The sequence below is a fragment of the Thamnophis elegans genome, chromosome Z, assembly GCF_009769535.1.
Source record: "Thamnophis elegans isolate rThaEle1 chromosome Z, rThaEle1.pri, whole genome shotgun sequence".
Lineage (NCBI taxonomy): Eukaryota > Metazoa > Chordata > Lepidosauria > Squamata > Colubridae > Thamnophis > Thamnophis elegans.
Genome location: NC_045558.1, coordinates 98,720,313 through 98,736,752, shown reverse-complemented (window position 1 = coordinate 98,736,752; position 16,440 = coordinate 98,720,313). Strand labels below are relative to the sequence as shown.

Below are 16,440 nucleotides of genomic sequence, written 5' to 3'. Positions count from 1 at the left end.
TGATCAGACATAAAACTAGATGATTTCATGTATTCAATATAGTTGCAATTGTTTATTTTTAAGCATTCTGCATATGAAAAATAATTTTGCATTCTACATCAAAGGATCCCAACAACCATTTGAAACTGCCATGGAAGTGATGGGCAAACACGCATGTGCACAGCCCCACTTGCACAAGCAGCAGGGAAACGTGCTCTATTTGTGAAAGTGCAAATGGAGTACATATTTGTGCTTGCTAGATACTCGCCTGGAACCATCCCCTCCCCACTGCTGGTCCACAATGCTGGAAAGGTTGGGGAACTCTGGTTCAATAGGGCACAGTGCTGCTCAAGGGATATGCAGTGTAAACTCATCTCTTTCTATTTTATAGTATCTTTCATTTAAAAAATTCAATTTAACACACCAGTCTGGGTACCACATGCTTTAATGTACCAACATCCTAAGGAACTGAAAAACAAGATTTGTAGCACCAGTTGCTGCTAAAATGTTTTTTTTTTTAAAAAAAAAAAATTAACATAGAAATTGGTAACATACTTGCTTATAGATAAACATCTCATCAGCTTCTACTTAGCCAAACTATATAAAGGGGCAGGCCAGGAAGCAGGGATATAATCTTTGGAAGATTTAAGTGCTGAGGGCCCAAAAGCCTGGAAAATGAAGGCACTTGAAGGAAATTAGAGAAGGTTGAGGAAATTACTACCTATATCCTTTGGCTGGTAGCCCCAAGAATATTTCCTCTAGCATTGTAACCTTGCCATAAAATATATATTCTCCACTGTTGTAAATCACACACACACATGTATATATTAATGGGAAATGATTGTTATTAACAGCATAGCACTATCTGAGCACCGACCCCTCCCCCTTTGTGATATTGTGGAATATCAATTGCATAGAGTGGAATAGAGGCCACCACCAAGTATATGTTAACTAACTTTCTACAGGAAACAACTGTACCCCAGCCCAACAAAAAGATAGTGCAAAGATTAAATGCCAGCAAAACTGGCAGGAATGGACACAAGCTTTGGTTAAAATTGAGGAGCAGGTTCCTGCATTGCAAGACTGCAAAAGCTCTGCTAAGAGGTAGAAGCAACTCAAAACAAAAATTCCTAGTGCCTCAAAGGCAAAGCACATATAAAGGGCAGGTTTTTGTGAGGAAAGCGCTCCCTTCTCTGCTGAAGGATGCCTTATATGAGTCCATAAAGAGTACTGAACACATATGCAATGGCAGCAGAATTTCCCCCCACCTTCCAAGAGGAAAGGACAAGGACTGTCTGCCTATTGGTCCATTCCAAAGTACCAGGAAGTGTGGAAGAACTGCAAAAGAAGGCAGCACTAAGTAAGGCGAACACCAAGCACTTGTTCCAGTTCTTGTCTGCGCTGCTGAACCTGAAAGACAGAAAGCCATTATAGAGCTAGATGAGAGCCACAAATAGAACAAGTACCAGATACGTATTACTTCCTTACAGAAGTAGTTTGAAGAACTCTTAAGTGCTCTAATTGCCATCTCAGGATAAATTCTACCACCTCCATTAAATATAACATTGGACAGAAATTATAATTGTTTCATCAATAAGTACTGGGAGAGGTTGTTACACACTTCTACAAAAGAATTCCATGGGAGAGCAAAAAAAGGGAAGTCAAATATAAGCAGAAAAGCACCTTAATCAGCTTTGAAATATGCACTGAAAGAGTGACTGCACTTTAAAGACCGCACTGCATTAAAAATACAGTTCTATGTTCACTCTGCCTCCGTGTTGAAATTAGGAAAAAATGTTAACTTAAAAAAAAGTTACACTCAATTATGCTCTCCTACCTTTGCAAAGATGTGTCGTCCAACAGCTTCTTGCATCCATGGTTGCTGATAGAAATCAGCCCGCCTCTCTTCTTCTGGGTTCCCAGCCACCTCTGTGATAATCTAAGGCCAAATGGAAGCATGGAAGAGGGAATTGTGGAATGTTTAGTGTTATGTTCCAAAACAATGCCATTGAAACTTAATCATACTGAAATTTAGCTAGTTATGAATATTATAAACTTAGCTAGATTTCAATCTAATTCAGGAGCTCCAGGAAGATTGAAAAAAATATAAAGATAGGGGAATGTTGATATACCTAGATTATATTGCATCATATAAATATTATTATAACCCAGTAGTGTATTAATACTGGGCAGTTAGATGCATTTCAAGAATACATAAACATGTTATCTCTATTTTATTTCTTCTTTCCCATTTAAAATGCATCTTTCCCAGTCAATGGAATACATGATCTATTTTGTATATTTTCCTTTCTTCAAGATATGAAAAAACTCAGGGGAAGTAAGGATTACTTCAAGCCTCATATAAGAGTGGGATCAACAAACATGTAAACAAAAAAGGAACTGATTTGTATCCATGTAGCATGAATTTCAAAATGTATGGATAATTGACAGGTTAATTTGCATAATTTTGATTGGTAGTCTTAAAGTAATTGAATATTTGAATTTGAATTAATAGGAATGCCAGATAAAGGGCAGTAAAAGCCAAATTATGGAAGCATTCAAGTAATTCCACATACACAATTATGCTAACAAGACTGATATAATTTAATGTTGCTTACTTTGGGTAATACAAGTATGGAGTTATTTACCCCTGCATAAATCCTCCATAGTCATCCAAGTACTTACCTTCAAATCTCTTTGTTGAGATCTGATCCACTCCTGAATAAAATCCTGAGGATTATTACTAAAACTCAGCATAAAATCTCGTTGTGTCTTCAACTGATTAATAGATTCAATTGTTTCATGAATCTGTACAAAAATACAAAAAAGTGTCTTATGAAGAAGAGAAAAACTGCCACAACTGAATAAGTCTGGAAGCAAAGACAAACCTAATCCTCTAAAACTGTGTTAATAATGTGGGATTCGCAAGATTTGGAGGGATATCTATACTGCCTAGAACAAACAAGTAATGACTATCAATCAATAGTTTTCAAACCCTACAACAATGTATAGCATCAGCTGCTATTTTAAATCAATGTATTTGATAAAGATTCTGGAACAGGAAACAAGCAGGAAAAAGGAATAGAGACACAAATACAATAATGAGCAATATGAATGGAAGATGTGAGAATATTAACTTCCTATTGTGTCTCTAGACAACATGATGAGTAGGAAAGATTAAAGAGAAAGAATACAAATTATTTTTACTTCTTTTTCTAATTTTGATTTTTCCTTTGCTTTCTGTATACTGTCATAATTTTAAAATTATGTTTCAAGACAGGGACCAAATTTATTCACCCTTTTACTAGTGCTTTTCTAAGTTCAAGCAACAGGAAGATAACAGAAATTCAAATTTTGAAAATCAATTTAAATGGAAAACTAGATACATGGCATGCAGTGTCAATCAGGCACTAAATACACTTCCTTTGTTTGGATCTTTACAATTAATACCACACACACACACACACACTCTCTCACACATTATAATTCTAGTTTTAATATTTTTGTATTTCTTTTTCTTTCTGCCACTAATTTCAAAAAAGGTTCTAAGTTGCTTAAAACAATGTTGAAGTAAAATAGAATTAAAAGAAAACTGCAAAACAACAATTGCCTATTACATGGAAGGGACTTCTGACATCATTATTCTCCAGAAACCCTCTGGGAATTGATGGTGTAGTAGAGCCCTCCCTGAGTTAAGTAATTATTACTTTGTGTTTTGTTTACTTGCAAAGTGCTTATAATCCCTTTTGTAACTGAATAGGATTTAAATTGCAGAAATAAAAATAAAAACAGTAATATTGCAATAGTGAAAATATGTCATTAAGTTGCGGCAATAAGACTGCGAATGTGGGTTTGTTTGCTCCCCACTTCTAGTTAAAATCCTCCATTTATTCATCAATAGTTGCAATGTATGGCTATGAAGGTTGGACCATAAGAAAGGCCGAGCACCAAAGAATTGAGGCCTTTGACCTATGGTGCTGGAGAAGACTCCTGCGAGCCCCTTGGACTTCAAGGCGATCAAACCAGTAAGTTCTAGAGGAGATCAGCTCTGACTGCACTTTAGAAGGCCAGATCCTGAAGATGAAACTCAAATACTTTGGCCACCTAAAGAGAAGGACGGATTCACTGGAGAAGAGCCTAATGCTGGGAAAAACTGAGGGCAAAAGAAGAAGGGGACGACAGAGAATGAGGTGGCTGGATGGAATCACTGAAGCAGTAGGGGTGGGCTTAAATGGACTCCAGAGGATGGTAGAGGATAGGAAGGCCTGGAGGAACATTGTCCATGAGGTCGCGATGGGTCGGACACGATTTCGCAACTAACAAAAACATTTATTCATCTGCTGTTCCCGAGACAATTTAATAAGCAGTTTGTTTTTTCATTCTCAAACATAGACAGAAACACAGCATGTGAAAAAGTTTTCCATGACAAGTATGATTTTATGAATGCTGTTGGAATAACTAAATCTTCCTAAAGGGGCTATATTCCTAAATATAGCATCTTGTACACTACATTATTTCCCAAACTAAGAAAGGTTAGTCTTTTTACTACCACACAGTTGATAATGTGCTACCTTGATATCCAGGGAAGCAATTTCTTGCTGATTAGTTGTGGAGGCCAAGAAGTTGCTCATTTGGGCTTTCAAAGGATCATCTACTTCCACATCAATGTCATAACAGGCTGTTTTCTTTTGATCGTTAGGGTCCACGCTAGACAAGTCAAGACAAGAGGGTATGTCAAGAGGTGAGAAAGGGCATTGGTCCTTACCTGAGATGCCTCTTCTCATAGGGTGGAGGGAGCATCCAGGCTGGGTTGACCTTCATCCACTCATTGCAAGGATTGAGCCTGACAGTTAATTGAAACCACGCCCCTGTCACTAGGCAAAAGCCCAGTTCCGATGAAGGAAGTGACTCGATGCATCATCGCCTCCCATGGTCCAGTCCGTCAAATGCCAATCGTCTGAAGCAGTTCGCCAAATGTCCATCATCTGATGCAGATAAGTACTATTGTGAATTCTAAAACAACAGTCAGTCCCAAAGGAAGATGCATGATAACCAACCGCAATGAGATAAAAAAAACCAACAAGGAGAAGGTAATAAAAGAAACCAGTCATATTCTGGGAGGGGCTGGATGCTACCTCCACCCTATGAGAAGAGGTGTCTCAGGTAAGGACCAACTCCCTTTCACAATAGTGGTGGAGGTACCATCCAGGCTGGGACGTACCAAAGCAGTAGCCGTCCCTTGGGTGGGCTTATGACTGGTTCTGCCGATTGCCAGTCCTGTGGACCGACTGAAGCACCTGCCGCCCAAAAGCTGCATCCGCAGATGCAAAAATGTCCAGCTTATAGTTTTTGATGAAGGGGGACGGAGTAGCCCATGTCACTGCCCTGCAAATCACCGCCAAGGAAGCCTGGGCCACCCAGGCCGCCGAAGCAGCAGCACTCCTTGTAGAATGTGCGGTCAATCCACGTGGAATTGGAACAGAGTGGGATTGGTATGCTGTAGGTATGCAGGCCCACAACCATCTGCCTATGGTGGCGGACAATACCTTCCAGCCCAAGGAGGACGGTTGGAACAACACAAAAAGTGATCTGAGGATCGAAAGGGCCGAGTTCTTTTCAAATAGATCCTTAGAGCCCTCCTCACGTCCAAGGTGTGCCACTTGTCTTCCAAAGGATGAGCAGGATGGCGGCAGAAGTTGGGTAACACAAGTTCCTGTGCTCAGTTGAAACAGGAGCACACCTTGGGAATGAAGGAGGGATCCGACCATAGCACCACCTGGTCCGGATGGAAAACACACAGGTCTTCTCTGATTGAGAGCGCTTGTAGTTCAGAAATCCTCCTAGCGGAGGTAATGGCCACCAGAAAAGTTACCTTCAGAGTCAAGAACCTAAGAGAAGTTTCTTGAAGGGGTTCAAATGGGGCTGAAGTAAGTGCATCCAGGACCCTGGGTAAATCCTATGAGGCATATATGTGCACCGCTGGTGGTTTAAGGTTGGAAGCCCCCTTAAGGAAATGATGTACCATGAGTTGTTGGGACAGTGAAGGGAACCCCCACAGGTCAAAATGGATGGGATGGCCTCCAGTTGACGCCGGATGCTGTTAATGGCCAAACCCTTATCTAAACCATCCTGTAGAAGTTCCAGGACGCGCGGGATGGTGGCCCTAATGGGGTCCAAGGTTTTACCATCACACCAGGAACAGAAGGACCTCCAGGTAGAATCGTAGATTTGTTTGGTGGATGGTCGACGGGCAGCCTGGATCGTCCGGATGACCCTGGAGGAGTAACTGTCCCCCCTCAGGACGCTTCGCTCAAGCGCCAGGCAGTCAACTGGAACCACTGGGGATTGGGGTGTTTCAGCGACTCCTGGCTGAGGGAGATTCGGTCCCGAGGAATCCTCCAGGGCCTGTTCACCAAAAGAGTCCATAGGTCCACAAACCAATGCCTGCACGGCCAGTGGGGTTCAACCAGGATCACATCCGCCTTCTCTCCCATGATTTTCTGGATGATGTGAGGCAGGAGAGGAAGTGGGGAAAAGGAATAGGAGACCCAGAGGCCACCTGCATCTCAGGGCATCCACTCCTTCCGACCGCTGAGCCGGGAACCGAGAGTAAAACCGAGGGAACTGGGTGTTCTGGGGGGTGGCAAAGAGTTTGATCACCGGCATGCCAAATCTGTTCACAATGTCCCGGAAGATCGATGGGTGCAGGCGCCATTCGGCACTGTCCACAACCTCGCGGCTGAGCCAGTCTGCCTGGACATTCGCCACCCCCAAAATATGCTCCGCGGTGAGAGACAGCAGGTTCCTCTCGGCCCAGAGACCCAACTGCATGGCTTCGTCCATCAGGGAACGTGATCTGGTCCCCCCGTGGCGGTTTGTATGTGCCTTGGCTGACATATTGTCCGTTAATATCAAGACATGCCTGCCTGCCACTTTAAAGTGCGGAGAGTCAGGTGGACCGCTTGTAGTTCCAGCCAGTTTATACTGAGAGTCCTGTTCACCTGGTCCCACTGCCCTTGGGCCATCTGCCCTTGGAGATGCCCCCCCCCCAGCCAAACAGGCTAGCATTTGTGGTGAGAGTCAGAGAGTCCTGGTCCTTGAACAGATGGCCCTTGGTGATGGCCTAAGATGTCCACCAAAGGAGGGAACGGGAAGCCTCTGCTGGGATATGCACCTTGGTCAGGGAACAGCTTAAGAGTCTCCTGTGAAAAGGCAAGAGAAACCATTGGAGCTTGAGGGAATGCAGACGAGTCCAAGGAACTATCCCAATGGTGCCCAGCAATTTAGAAAGTGTGGCTAAGGAGTATCCCCTCGCCACTTGGCCTGCCAATGACTTAAGGGAGTCCTGGCGCTCCTGTGACAAGAAGACTCTACACTCAATTGTGTCAATTAAGGCACCAAGGTGCACTAACCTGGTGGTCAGATGGAGATGACTCTTGGATATATTAATTGGAAACCCATGGATCTGAAGGGCCTGCAAAGTGGTCGCAAAGGTCCCTTTGTGCCTGACTAGGTGATGAAGATTGTATGAGAATGTCATCTAAATATGCCTGTAACCTGACAGGTACCTCTCTCAGTGCAGCGACCAGAGCCACAAGCACCTTGGTGAACACTCTATGAGCGGAAGATAGCCCAAAGGGTAACGCCATATATTCAAAATGGTGTCCAAGATAGGAAAAACGTAAGAATTGTCTTTGCTGGGGTAAGATGGGAATGTGGAGGTATGCCTCCGTTAAATCAATAGATGTTAGAAAATCTCTATGCCTAATGCTACTCAAAATAGTCTGCAAGGAATGCATCTTGAAATGTTTATAATGAATAAACTTGTTTAATTTCTTAAGATCAAGGATGGCTCTCCAGCCTCCCAAGGCCTTGGGGATGATAAAAAGTATAGAACAGAATCCTTGGCCGTGTTGGCCCGCCGGCACTGGTGGATTGTCTGTATGTCCAAAAGATGTTGAATCGCCTCTTGCATAAGATGTCATCGAGGCAGGTTGTTAGATAACGGGCAGGTAATGAAGAGCCTAAGAGGGTTGGAGATAAACTCAAGGGCGAGCCCTGAACGAACAGTAGATCTAACCCAAACATCACCGGTGGTTCTATCCCATTGATCGGCGAAAAAAGCCAATCTGCCTCTAATGGGATAACTAGACGCTGGTAAATTAGGTCCGGTGGTAAAAACATCCCCCACCTCCACGAAAGGGGCACTTGGAGGCCTTACCCCTCTGATAGCGGTCTGACTGCCCCCTCTGCCTAGAGGAATATCCTCCCTGCTGCCTATATCCCTGGTTGCTGTAGTCTGCCCCCGAAAGGATGACCCATAATCTTGGTTCCGAAAGGACGACCCCCCCCATCTTGGCCCCGAAAGGAAGACCGCCTGGGATAGGGAGTGGGGCGGAAGAACCCTTTCTTGGGCGCGGTAGGGAGAATCTTCCTCTTTTCCTTGTTCTCAATGAGAAAAGGATCCAGTGCATCCCCAAAGAGAGATTTGCCCTTGAAGGGGACCGAGGCCAAACACCATTTGTGGAGCATGTCCGCCTGCCATTGGCGAAGCCACAACAGTCTGCGAGATGCCACAGAAGATGCCAAGGCTCGGGAGGCGAATCTGACAGATCAGAGGGTGGCATCAGATGTAAACTGAACCGCCGCCACTAGTTTGGTGATATCCTGATGTGCACGGAAGTCTGCGATGGGGATACGCGGTTGCAGGTCCTGCAGCCAGAGAAAATAGGAACGGGTGAAGAATGAGGCAGTGGTTGAGGCCCGGATTGCCCATGCCACTGCCGGGTGGTCACGCTGCAGAGTGAAATCTGCTTTTTTGTCCTCTGGCTTAAGGACATCTTCTGCCCCCACCCCCCGCTCCCCTCCCTCGGCATATTGGTATAGAGGGGCAGTCTCCGGGGCATTGATGGTTGGATCGATAGAGACTGAGCCAATTCATTGGCCACATCGAAGAATTTCTTGAGAAGCCGATGGAGTTGGGCCCGAGGTGGGAGCCTCTCACTGACGCTGCACCAGGTCAATGAAGATATTTGGGGTAGGTATCGTTTCTGATGAAGGAGCCTGCTTGGAAAACAGGGTGTCTGCAGACACAGTTGCTGGGCGGGGAGTGGTGGTTGCCAGCTGCGTGCCGAAATTTGAAGCCATTTTGACCTTGTACAGTAATGAAGGGAACAGGGTTGGTGGAAAAAGGCCAGAAGAGGTCTTCTGATCTGGTTCCCTGCCTCATCCTCGGACATTCCGGCCTCTTTGATTTCCCCTTCATCAGATTCAGAAGAGTGGTCTGATTCCTCCTCATCTGGGGCCAAAGGCTCTACTGCTGCCAAAGGTGGAGGCACCGCAGGCCTATCAGCTGACTGCATTTGGGCTGGCTGTTTGTTAGATTGAGTATCCCTTTGCTGCAAACCAACTGCAATGCCCTGTGAGATGGCAGTTGCAATGATGTCTTGGAAATTGACCATGCAGAGGGGATTGGATTGGCCAAGGCCTGCTGAAGTAGATGGAATACTGTCGACCCTCTGTAAAGTGGGAGGGGCCAGTGATGCTGCAGGAGTCATAGCTGGTTTTATCTCCTGTGTTGGCCCCCAGATGCCTGACACATCAATGGGAAAGAGAGGGTTAAGGGAAGCCTCACTGCCCTGTCTATTCCCAGGAGAAAGTTGTAAGGCTTACTGCATCTGGGCAAACTGAGGTGGATCAGTATTATTGGAGGAGGAAGTCTTCTTGGAAGCAACTTTCTTGTAAATGCGTTCTAACGCTTTTTCCTTCTGCTTCTCAACAAGAATCAGGTCTAGAGGATTTGTTTGACTTGCTGGCTCTTGCTGAGGCTTTTAAGGGCTTCTTGCACCCCCTTGTGGTGCTAGAGGAGGCAGAGGTGGAGGCAGAGGGGGGGGGGAGGAAGCTTGCTCTTCCACCACCTGGGGAATGCTAGCTTCAGCAGTAGATTCCCTGCCATAGTCCGTTGGTTCAGAGGCTGTGGCGGCCGCCATTTTGATAGGAGAAAAGGCATGTAAATACAAAAATGGCGCTTCGCGCCTTTTTTCTCTAACGTCCCGGTCATTGAAGCAAGATCTTTCTGTTCACAGCATGTCGCTCCACAAGTTGAATTCCCCGCTTTTGAAGGCTCGGGTCGCTCTGTGGTAGCTGAAATACGCTCAAGTGGCAATCAATCAATCAAAGTTACTGCGGTTCACTGCTCTACTGCAAGCAGGAGCAGCAGAGCGTTTCCCAGCATGAAAAGAATGTCCAGATCTCAAAGGGGAAGCTGACAGGTCCAGAGTGCAAGTGGAGAGGGACCGGCGGCGAAGGCAGGGATACATGGCAGCGGGCTGGAAGGGCGCGAGCCTCGCAGGCAATTAGCAATGCAAGCCAACCTCGCTTTTCAAGCTGCAAGGGGACACTTTAAACCACTTTTGCCTTAAGAGGGCTCAAAGACACCGACCCACAAGGCTATTTAACTCTGCGAGGAGCTTTAGTCAGCCAGGGTCACAATCAGTCAAGACGATCGCTGTACTCACAAACTCATATCACAACTCAGCCTAGGAACAAGGTGATGATGTATCCATCCTCATTGAGGGACTTAGTCAGAACTGGGCTTTTGCTTAATGACAGGGGTGTGGTTTCAATTAACTATCAGCCTCAGTCCTCACAATGAGTTGATGAAGGTCAACCCAGCCTGGGTGCTATCTCTACCACTATGAAGAAGTATCCTTTCTTGGATTTATGCCTTCACCATCATGTGATACAGATTAGTATAAGGATTAGTTTCTCTCTTACACTACATCAGAAGTGTTCTAAAGAAGTGATACAAATCTGAAATGTACACCACATAGGAGGTGCAAATTGGAACAGTTCCATGAATTGTAATATTTGGATATGCATCACAAAATATTTTGTTTAAAATATGTAAACATTGCCTTTCCTGCTCTCCTGTGGTGGAATCCTTGGCTGAAGGAGAGGAGGCCCTGATGGGATACTTAAAAGACATTCCAGCTTAGAGTTTATTTGAGAGAAGAAATGTTTGAAGTCAAATCCTTAGGTCTGTATCTGCTGTTTCCCAAGGGAAGGCAGACGGTTTGCTGAGACAACAATATTGATTGGTGATCAACAATAAAAATATCTATTTGACCCTTTCTCAGAGCTGTTCTAATTGCATTCACCTGACAGCTCAGGAGAGTTTGCAATTGCAAAAGAATTATAAAAAATCTAGATAACAGAAAATAGAATTTCACAATCAGAATAAAATAAAGCATGAAACAACTTTGTTTTAAAGTTAGATGAATTAGAGCAATGTTTTTCAACCTTTTTTGTGCAAAGGCACACTTTTTTCATGAAAAAAATCATGAGGCACACCACCATTAGAAAATGTTAAAAAAATTTAACTCTGTGCCTATATTGACTATATATAAAGTAATTTTCCCACGGCACACCTTACACTGTGCCGCGGCACACTAGTGTGCCATGACATAGTGTAAGGTGTGCCGTGGGAAAATTACTTTATATATAGTCAATATAGGCACAGAGTTAAATTTTTTAAACATTTTCTAATGGTGGTGTGCCTCGTGATTTTTTTCATGAAAAAAGTGTGCCTTTGCACAAAAAAAGTTGAAAAACACTGCCTTACACTATGTCACGGCACACTAGTGTGCCGCGGCACAGTGGTTGAAAAACACTGAATTAGAGAGACCTTGAAATTCAAAAGAAATGTTTCCTAGATAAGCAGTGATATTATTCTAATTGTCCAGATTAAACACCTTCTCTATCTTCAATTTATGAAGTGTTTCATTTTAATAGACATTTCTATAAAGCACACCAATACTATTTTTAAATGAGAACTCAGAAAGCATACAGTTGTCAAAAATCCAGTGCAGAGGTTAAGATTCCAGAAGGCTCTCCAAACACAACTTTTAATGAATAAATGTGGATATTATGCATATGGATACAGTTAAGTATCAACTGAGGGTGTAATTAAGTTGTTCCCAAATAATTTTTCTTACAATATCAATATTACCTGATAACGTGATTGATAACAATGGGATCTGGATGTTGTAAGAGTCCTGCCAGTTTCATTGGAATCTCAGAAAATCTCATACGGCTGCAGTTGAAGATCTAAAATGAAGCAAAAAGACAAACCTTAGTAATTCCAAAGGAATAACATCTGGAAAAATAGGTGGGCACAAAGCAGTGGTGAAATTCATTTTTTTTTACTACTGCTTCTGTGGGCGTGGCTTGGTGAGTGTGGCAGGGGAAGGATATTGCAAAATCTCCACTCTCACCCCACTCTAGGGCCAGCCAGACATGGTGTTTGCTGGTTCTCAAAACTACTCAAAATTTCCGCTATCGGTTCTCTAGAAACTGCTGAATTTCACCCCTGGCTCAAAGTCAGCCCATGAGACATTCTAATTGTTAGGATGAGATCTATACTGTGATAAGCACTAATGTATAGGCAGTCTTCATCTTAGGACCACAACTGAGCCCAAAATTTCTATTGCATAGTGAGACATTTGTTAACTGAATTTTGCCTCATTTAACAAATTTTCTTGCCACAGTTGTTAAGTGAATCACTGCAGCTGTTAATTAGTAACATGCTTGTTAAAGTGAATCTGGCTTTCCAACTGACTTTGCTTATCAAAAAGTTGCCAAAGGTGATCACATGACCTTGGGACACTGCAACCGTCGTAAATATAAGTGAGTTGCTAAGAGTCTGAATTTAGATCATGTGACCAAGGAGATGCTGCAATGGTCGCAAATGTGAAAAATGGTTATAACTCACTTTTCTCAGTGCTGTTATAACTTTGAACAGTCACTAAATGAACTGTTGTAAATTGTGGACTACATATACTGATTGTTTAAAAATCTAAAGATCCATGTGTGTACCAATTCATGGTGAATTACTGTTACTGTTTACAATCTGCCTAGCTGATTGGATCTTGCAGGATTAGTGCACTAGGCTCCTTCAATTAACAATGTCCTCCATCATGCCTCCGAAATATGCCTTTTCTATAGCACTACCTATCCTCTGGAATGAAGCCTGCACTCCTCTGTGATTTAGAAGAGCCCTGAACACCTGGATTTTCCCCCTGGCCTTACCCCAGAGGGGCCTCCTGCTTCATTTCCATCCAATCTGTCATTCTTTCTACTTTCCACATCTATTTTCTATCTTTTAGTTGCTTTTCTTTGTTTTGATTGTTCTGCACCAGCCAGGCATTGGCTGCAGACATGTATAATAACACCAACAACAATCATGTGAACTGGTAACAAAACAGTGGACTTCCAATTATTTTTAAACAATATAATTAAAAATTATCTGAAGAGATTTTCACAGTCTAGTTCAGGGATGTCAAACTCATGGCCCACGGACTGATGTGTCATATGCTGGCTATGCCCACCCCCGGTTTAGCAAAGGGGGGGGGGAGTTGTGATACATCACGTGATGAGAACATGTTGCAAGTTTGACATCCCTGGCCTGTTTTGTTAGTGTATTAGCTCTTCAAGCTAGCAAGATAGAAAATATACAATTTATTATGCTTCCTATTTTCAAATTGGTGGGAATAGAACTAAGCAATGGATATGAACTTGGGAAGATATAACAGATTAAAAAAAATCAGGAACTGAGAATCAGAATTATGTGTGAATTGAAATTTATTTGAGTATTTTTTTGAGTATTTTATTAAGATTTATAGGCCGCCCTTTTCCCTGAGGAGACTCAGGGCGGCTTACAATCATTAGGGAGGGGGTGCAATACAAAACAAACAATATGTAAACAAAATAAAGTAGTAAAAACACAACATGCATTCAACATTCAACACTCGGGTGGGGCAAATTAAAGACTTATCCCCAGGCCTGTTGGGAGAGCCAGGTCTTGAGGGCTGTGCGGAAGGCCTGGATGGTGGTGAGGGTGCGTATCTCGACGGGGAGATCATTCCACAGGGTCGGAGCTGCAACAGAAAAGGCTCTCCTCCGTGTAGTCGCCAGTCGACATTGACTGGCGGATGGAATTCGGAGGAGGCCCAGTCTGTGCGATCTTATCGGTCGGAGGGAGGTAATCGGCAGAAGGCGGTCTCTCAAGTGCAGAAGGCGGTCTCTCAAATTCCAGTTCCCAAACATGAAAGCTGCTCAGCTCCCAGCTTCCAACTTTATTTCTTGGATACAGCTGCTAATACCATGTTTTCCCGAAAATAAGACAGGGTTTTATTTTCTTTTGACCCCCAAAATAAGTGCTTGGCCTTATTTTTGGGGAGGTCTTATTATTTTTGAGGTACAGGAGGTGGTGAGCGTGATCACCTCATGGCTGCTGCTGTTTTGCAATATCTTCGGGGATTTTAGGGGAAGGCTTATTTTAGTGCATGCACTCAAAAGCCTGATTGAGCTTATTATCTGGGGAGGTCTTATTTTCAAGGAAACAGGGTACTTAATGTTCGTATTATGCACCTGTGCAAAAAATCATATGCAACATAAGCAATACATAAGCAACATCAAGATGGATTACAGACTATTGATCAGCTTGTGGTTAGGACTGATAAGGAGTGAAGCTAAAGTTAATGTGGTTTGTGAAAAACCTCTTCATTTAATAAAACATCCTGAACAGCAGAGACATACTGACCTGGCGAAAGTAGCGGTTGCAGTTAATATATTCTTTCTCATGACAGTCCTGGAGTTTGTTATATTTGATATAGAGCCATAGAGCCTGCATTATGCTGGCACGGGTCTGGGTATGGACACCAAGAAGGCGAGCCAGACGTGGATCTAGCTTGTATTGAGGAGGCTGAAATGACAATGTTACTTAATTAACATGTGTGCTGTCCTATCAATTTTGCAATCCCATCCCCCATTTCAATTTTTAATCTATTTTCTCTAAAAAAATAAAATAAAGCATGAAGCTTCTGATGAATTATATAAAGAGCAAGAGAACATACAACACAATCTAGTATTTAAGCTTCCTTTAAAGAAAATTAAATGCAACTTTATAATTATCTTTATCAAATGATCCACAATTTACAATGGAGAGTAACTTCAAAAAGAAAATGGTGAACTTCTGGAAGCAAGTAGGAAACTCAAGTTGTAGGAAACTCAAACTTTGCTCCAGGTAAAGAAACTGAATGTTTCAAATAATGAGTAATTGGAAAAGATGCCTCTAGGCCAGGATCTGTTTATCTTCTTTTCAGTAAAGCAGGGGTTCCTAAACCTTTTGCTACCATAGTACCTTTAGTGTACTATCAATATACATACTTTCCTTAAATATCTAAGGATTAAAATGAATACAAATGAATATTGAGAATAGTACAATGAAATGGTAGATTTTTATTGTAACAATAAAAGGTTCTTCATACTTTCTCAGGACTAACTGCACCTCCTCAAGAAGGTAAATCTAACAGTTTGGGAAATCCTGCCTTAGAACATTAGAATTGGTCTGCTCTGGCAATTTGCCTTCTTACCTGATGATCCAGCATGAGAAGCAGAGTGCATTTTACATTCACATCACCAGGGCGCTTGACCTGAAAGCCATCTGTCTCTTGGGTTGTTGGCATCCGATGCCACTAAGGTAAAAAAAGGCATAAATAATATGTCTCTTTAGTGGAAACAAGGGAAAAATGAAAAGGAGTCAATCTCCCATGCAGTATCTTACATGGTAATAATCAGTTTCCTGATTGCTGGCTCACTGCTTGGTTTTGTAATGGGTGGAAACTTAAGTCTTCTGCCATAATTAAGAAAAAAATACTACTAGTCACCTCCGAATATAGCTTTCTCCATCAATTCTTCTTTATACCATATATCAGTCAATTTCTGGTGGAGGCACTATTTTTTTTTGGGGGGGGGGCAAGGTCTACACCTGGGCTTTAAGGAACACACTGAAAAATGCATAGCCAAAAGTTGGTGGTGTCATGAAGGTGCTAGTCAACATGGAAGGAATTCTAATTCTCATTTATCTATTGTCTACTTACTACATCTCGGTTAAACATTTTTATAACCAGCTCGAATAAACTATGAACTTAAATTATTTCAAAGTACTGTGCTAAATTTACTAATATAAGATAAATCATGCAATAAAATTTAACAAGCATAACAACAAAAAAGAAAAAAATGTGGATGGAAATTATAAACAGAACATATTCTATACCTTTGATCTAACAGTGTAATATGGAAACTTTGAATGTAAAATTATATTGGTTCTAATAGAAGCAAAGTCCTTATGTCAATTTCTTAGCCATGGATCTAAGTTCAGTATAAAGTGTATGAATGCTATGAGCTGTCTACTTTATAGTATATATCGCAAGATACTGACCTCCACCAGGTGATTGTCTGGTCCATATAATTCTTTGTCTAGTTCAATAACCAAGCTCTTGAAAAAGGATGAGAATTTTCTCTTCTGTTTACTTGGCTGTGACAGAAAGACAAATGAGAAACTGAGCTTTACCATTCTCACAATAACTTTAGAAAACACACTTGTCCAAAACACTTCAT

General features: G+C 42.5%; 1 protein-coding gene across 1 annotated transcript in view; it reads right to left on the bottom strand.

Moving 5' to 3' along the window:
- Window positions 1-406: 406 nt before the first annotated feature.
- SMARCD2 (SWI/SNF related, matrix associated, actin dependent regulator of chromatin, subfamily d, member 2) overlaps window positions 407-16,440 on the bottom strand; it is a 55,636-nt gene continuing 39,602 nt past the window's right edge. Inside the window, exons 6-13 of the mRNA XM_032235203.1 lie at window positions 16,262-16,357; window positions 15,414-15,515; window positions 14,582-14,743; window positions 11,990-12,087; window positions 4,551-4,686; window positions 2,665-2,787; window positions 1,817-1,918; window positions 407-1,389 (exon numbers count right to left, since the gene is read on the bottom strand). Of these exons, the coding sequence (XP_032091094.1) occupies window positions 1,336-1,389; window positions 1,817-1,918; window positions 2,665-2,787; window positions 4,551-4,686; window positions 11,990-12,087; window positions 14,582-14,743; window positions 15,414-15,515; window positions 16,262-16,357 (873 nt within the window). The 3' untranslated portion in view covers window positions 407-1,335. The remainder of the gene's footprint in view (window positions 1,390-1,816; window positions 1,919-2,664; window positions 2,788-4,550; window positions 4,687-11,989; window positions 12,088-14,581; window positions 14,744-15,413; window positions 15,516-16,261; window positions 16,358-16,440) is intronic.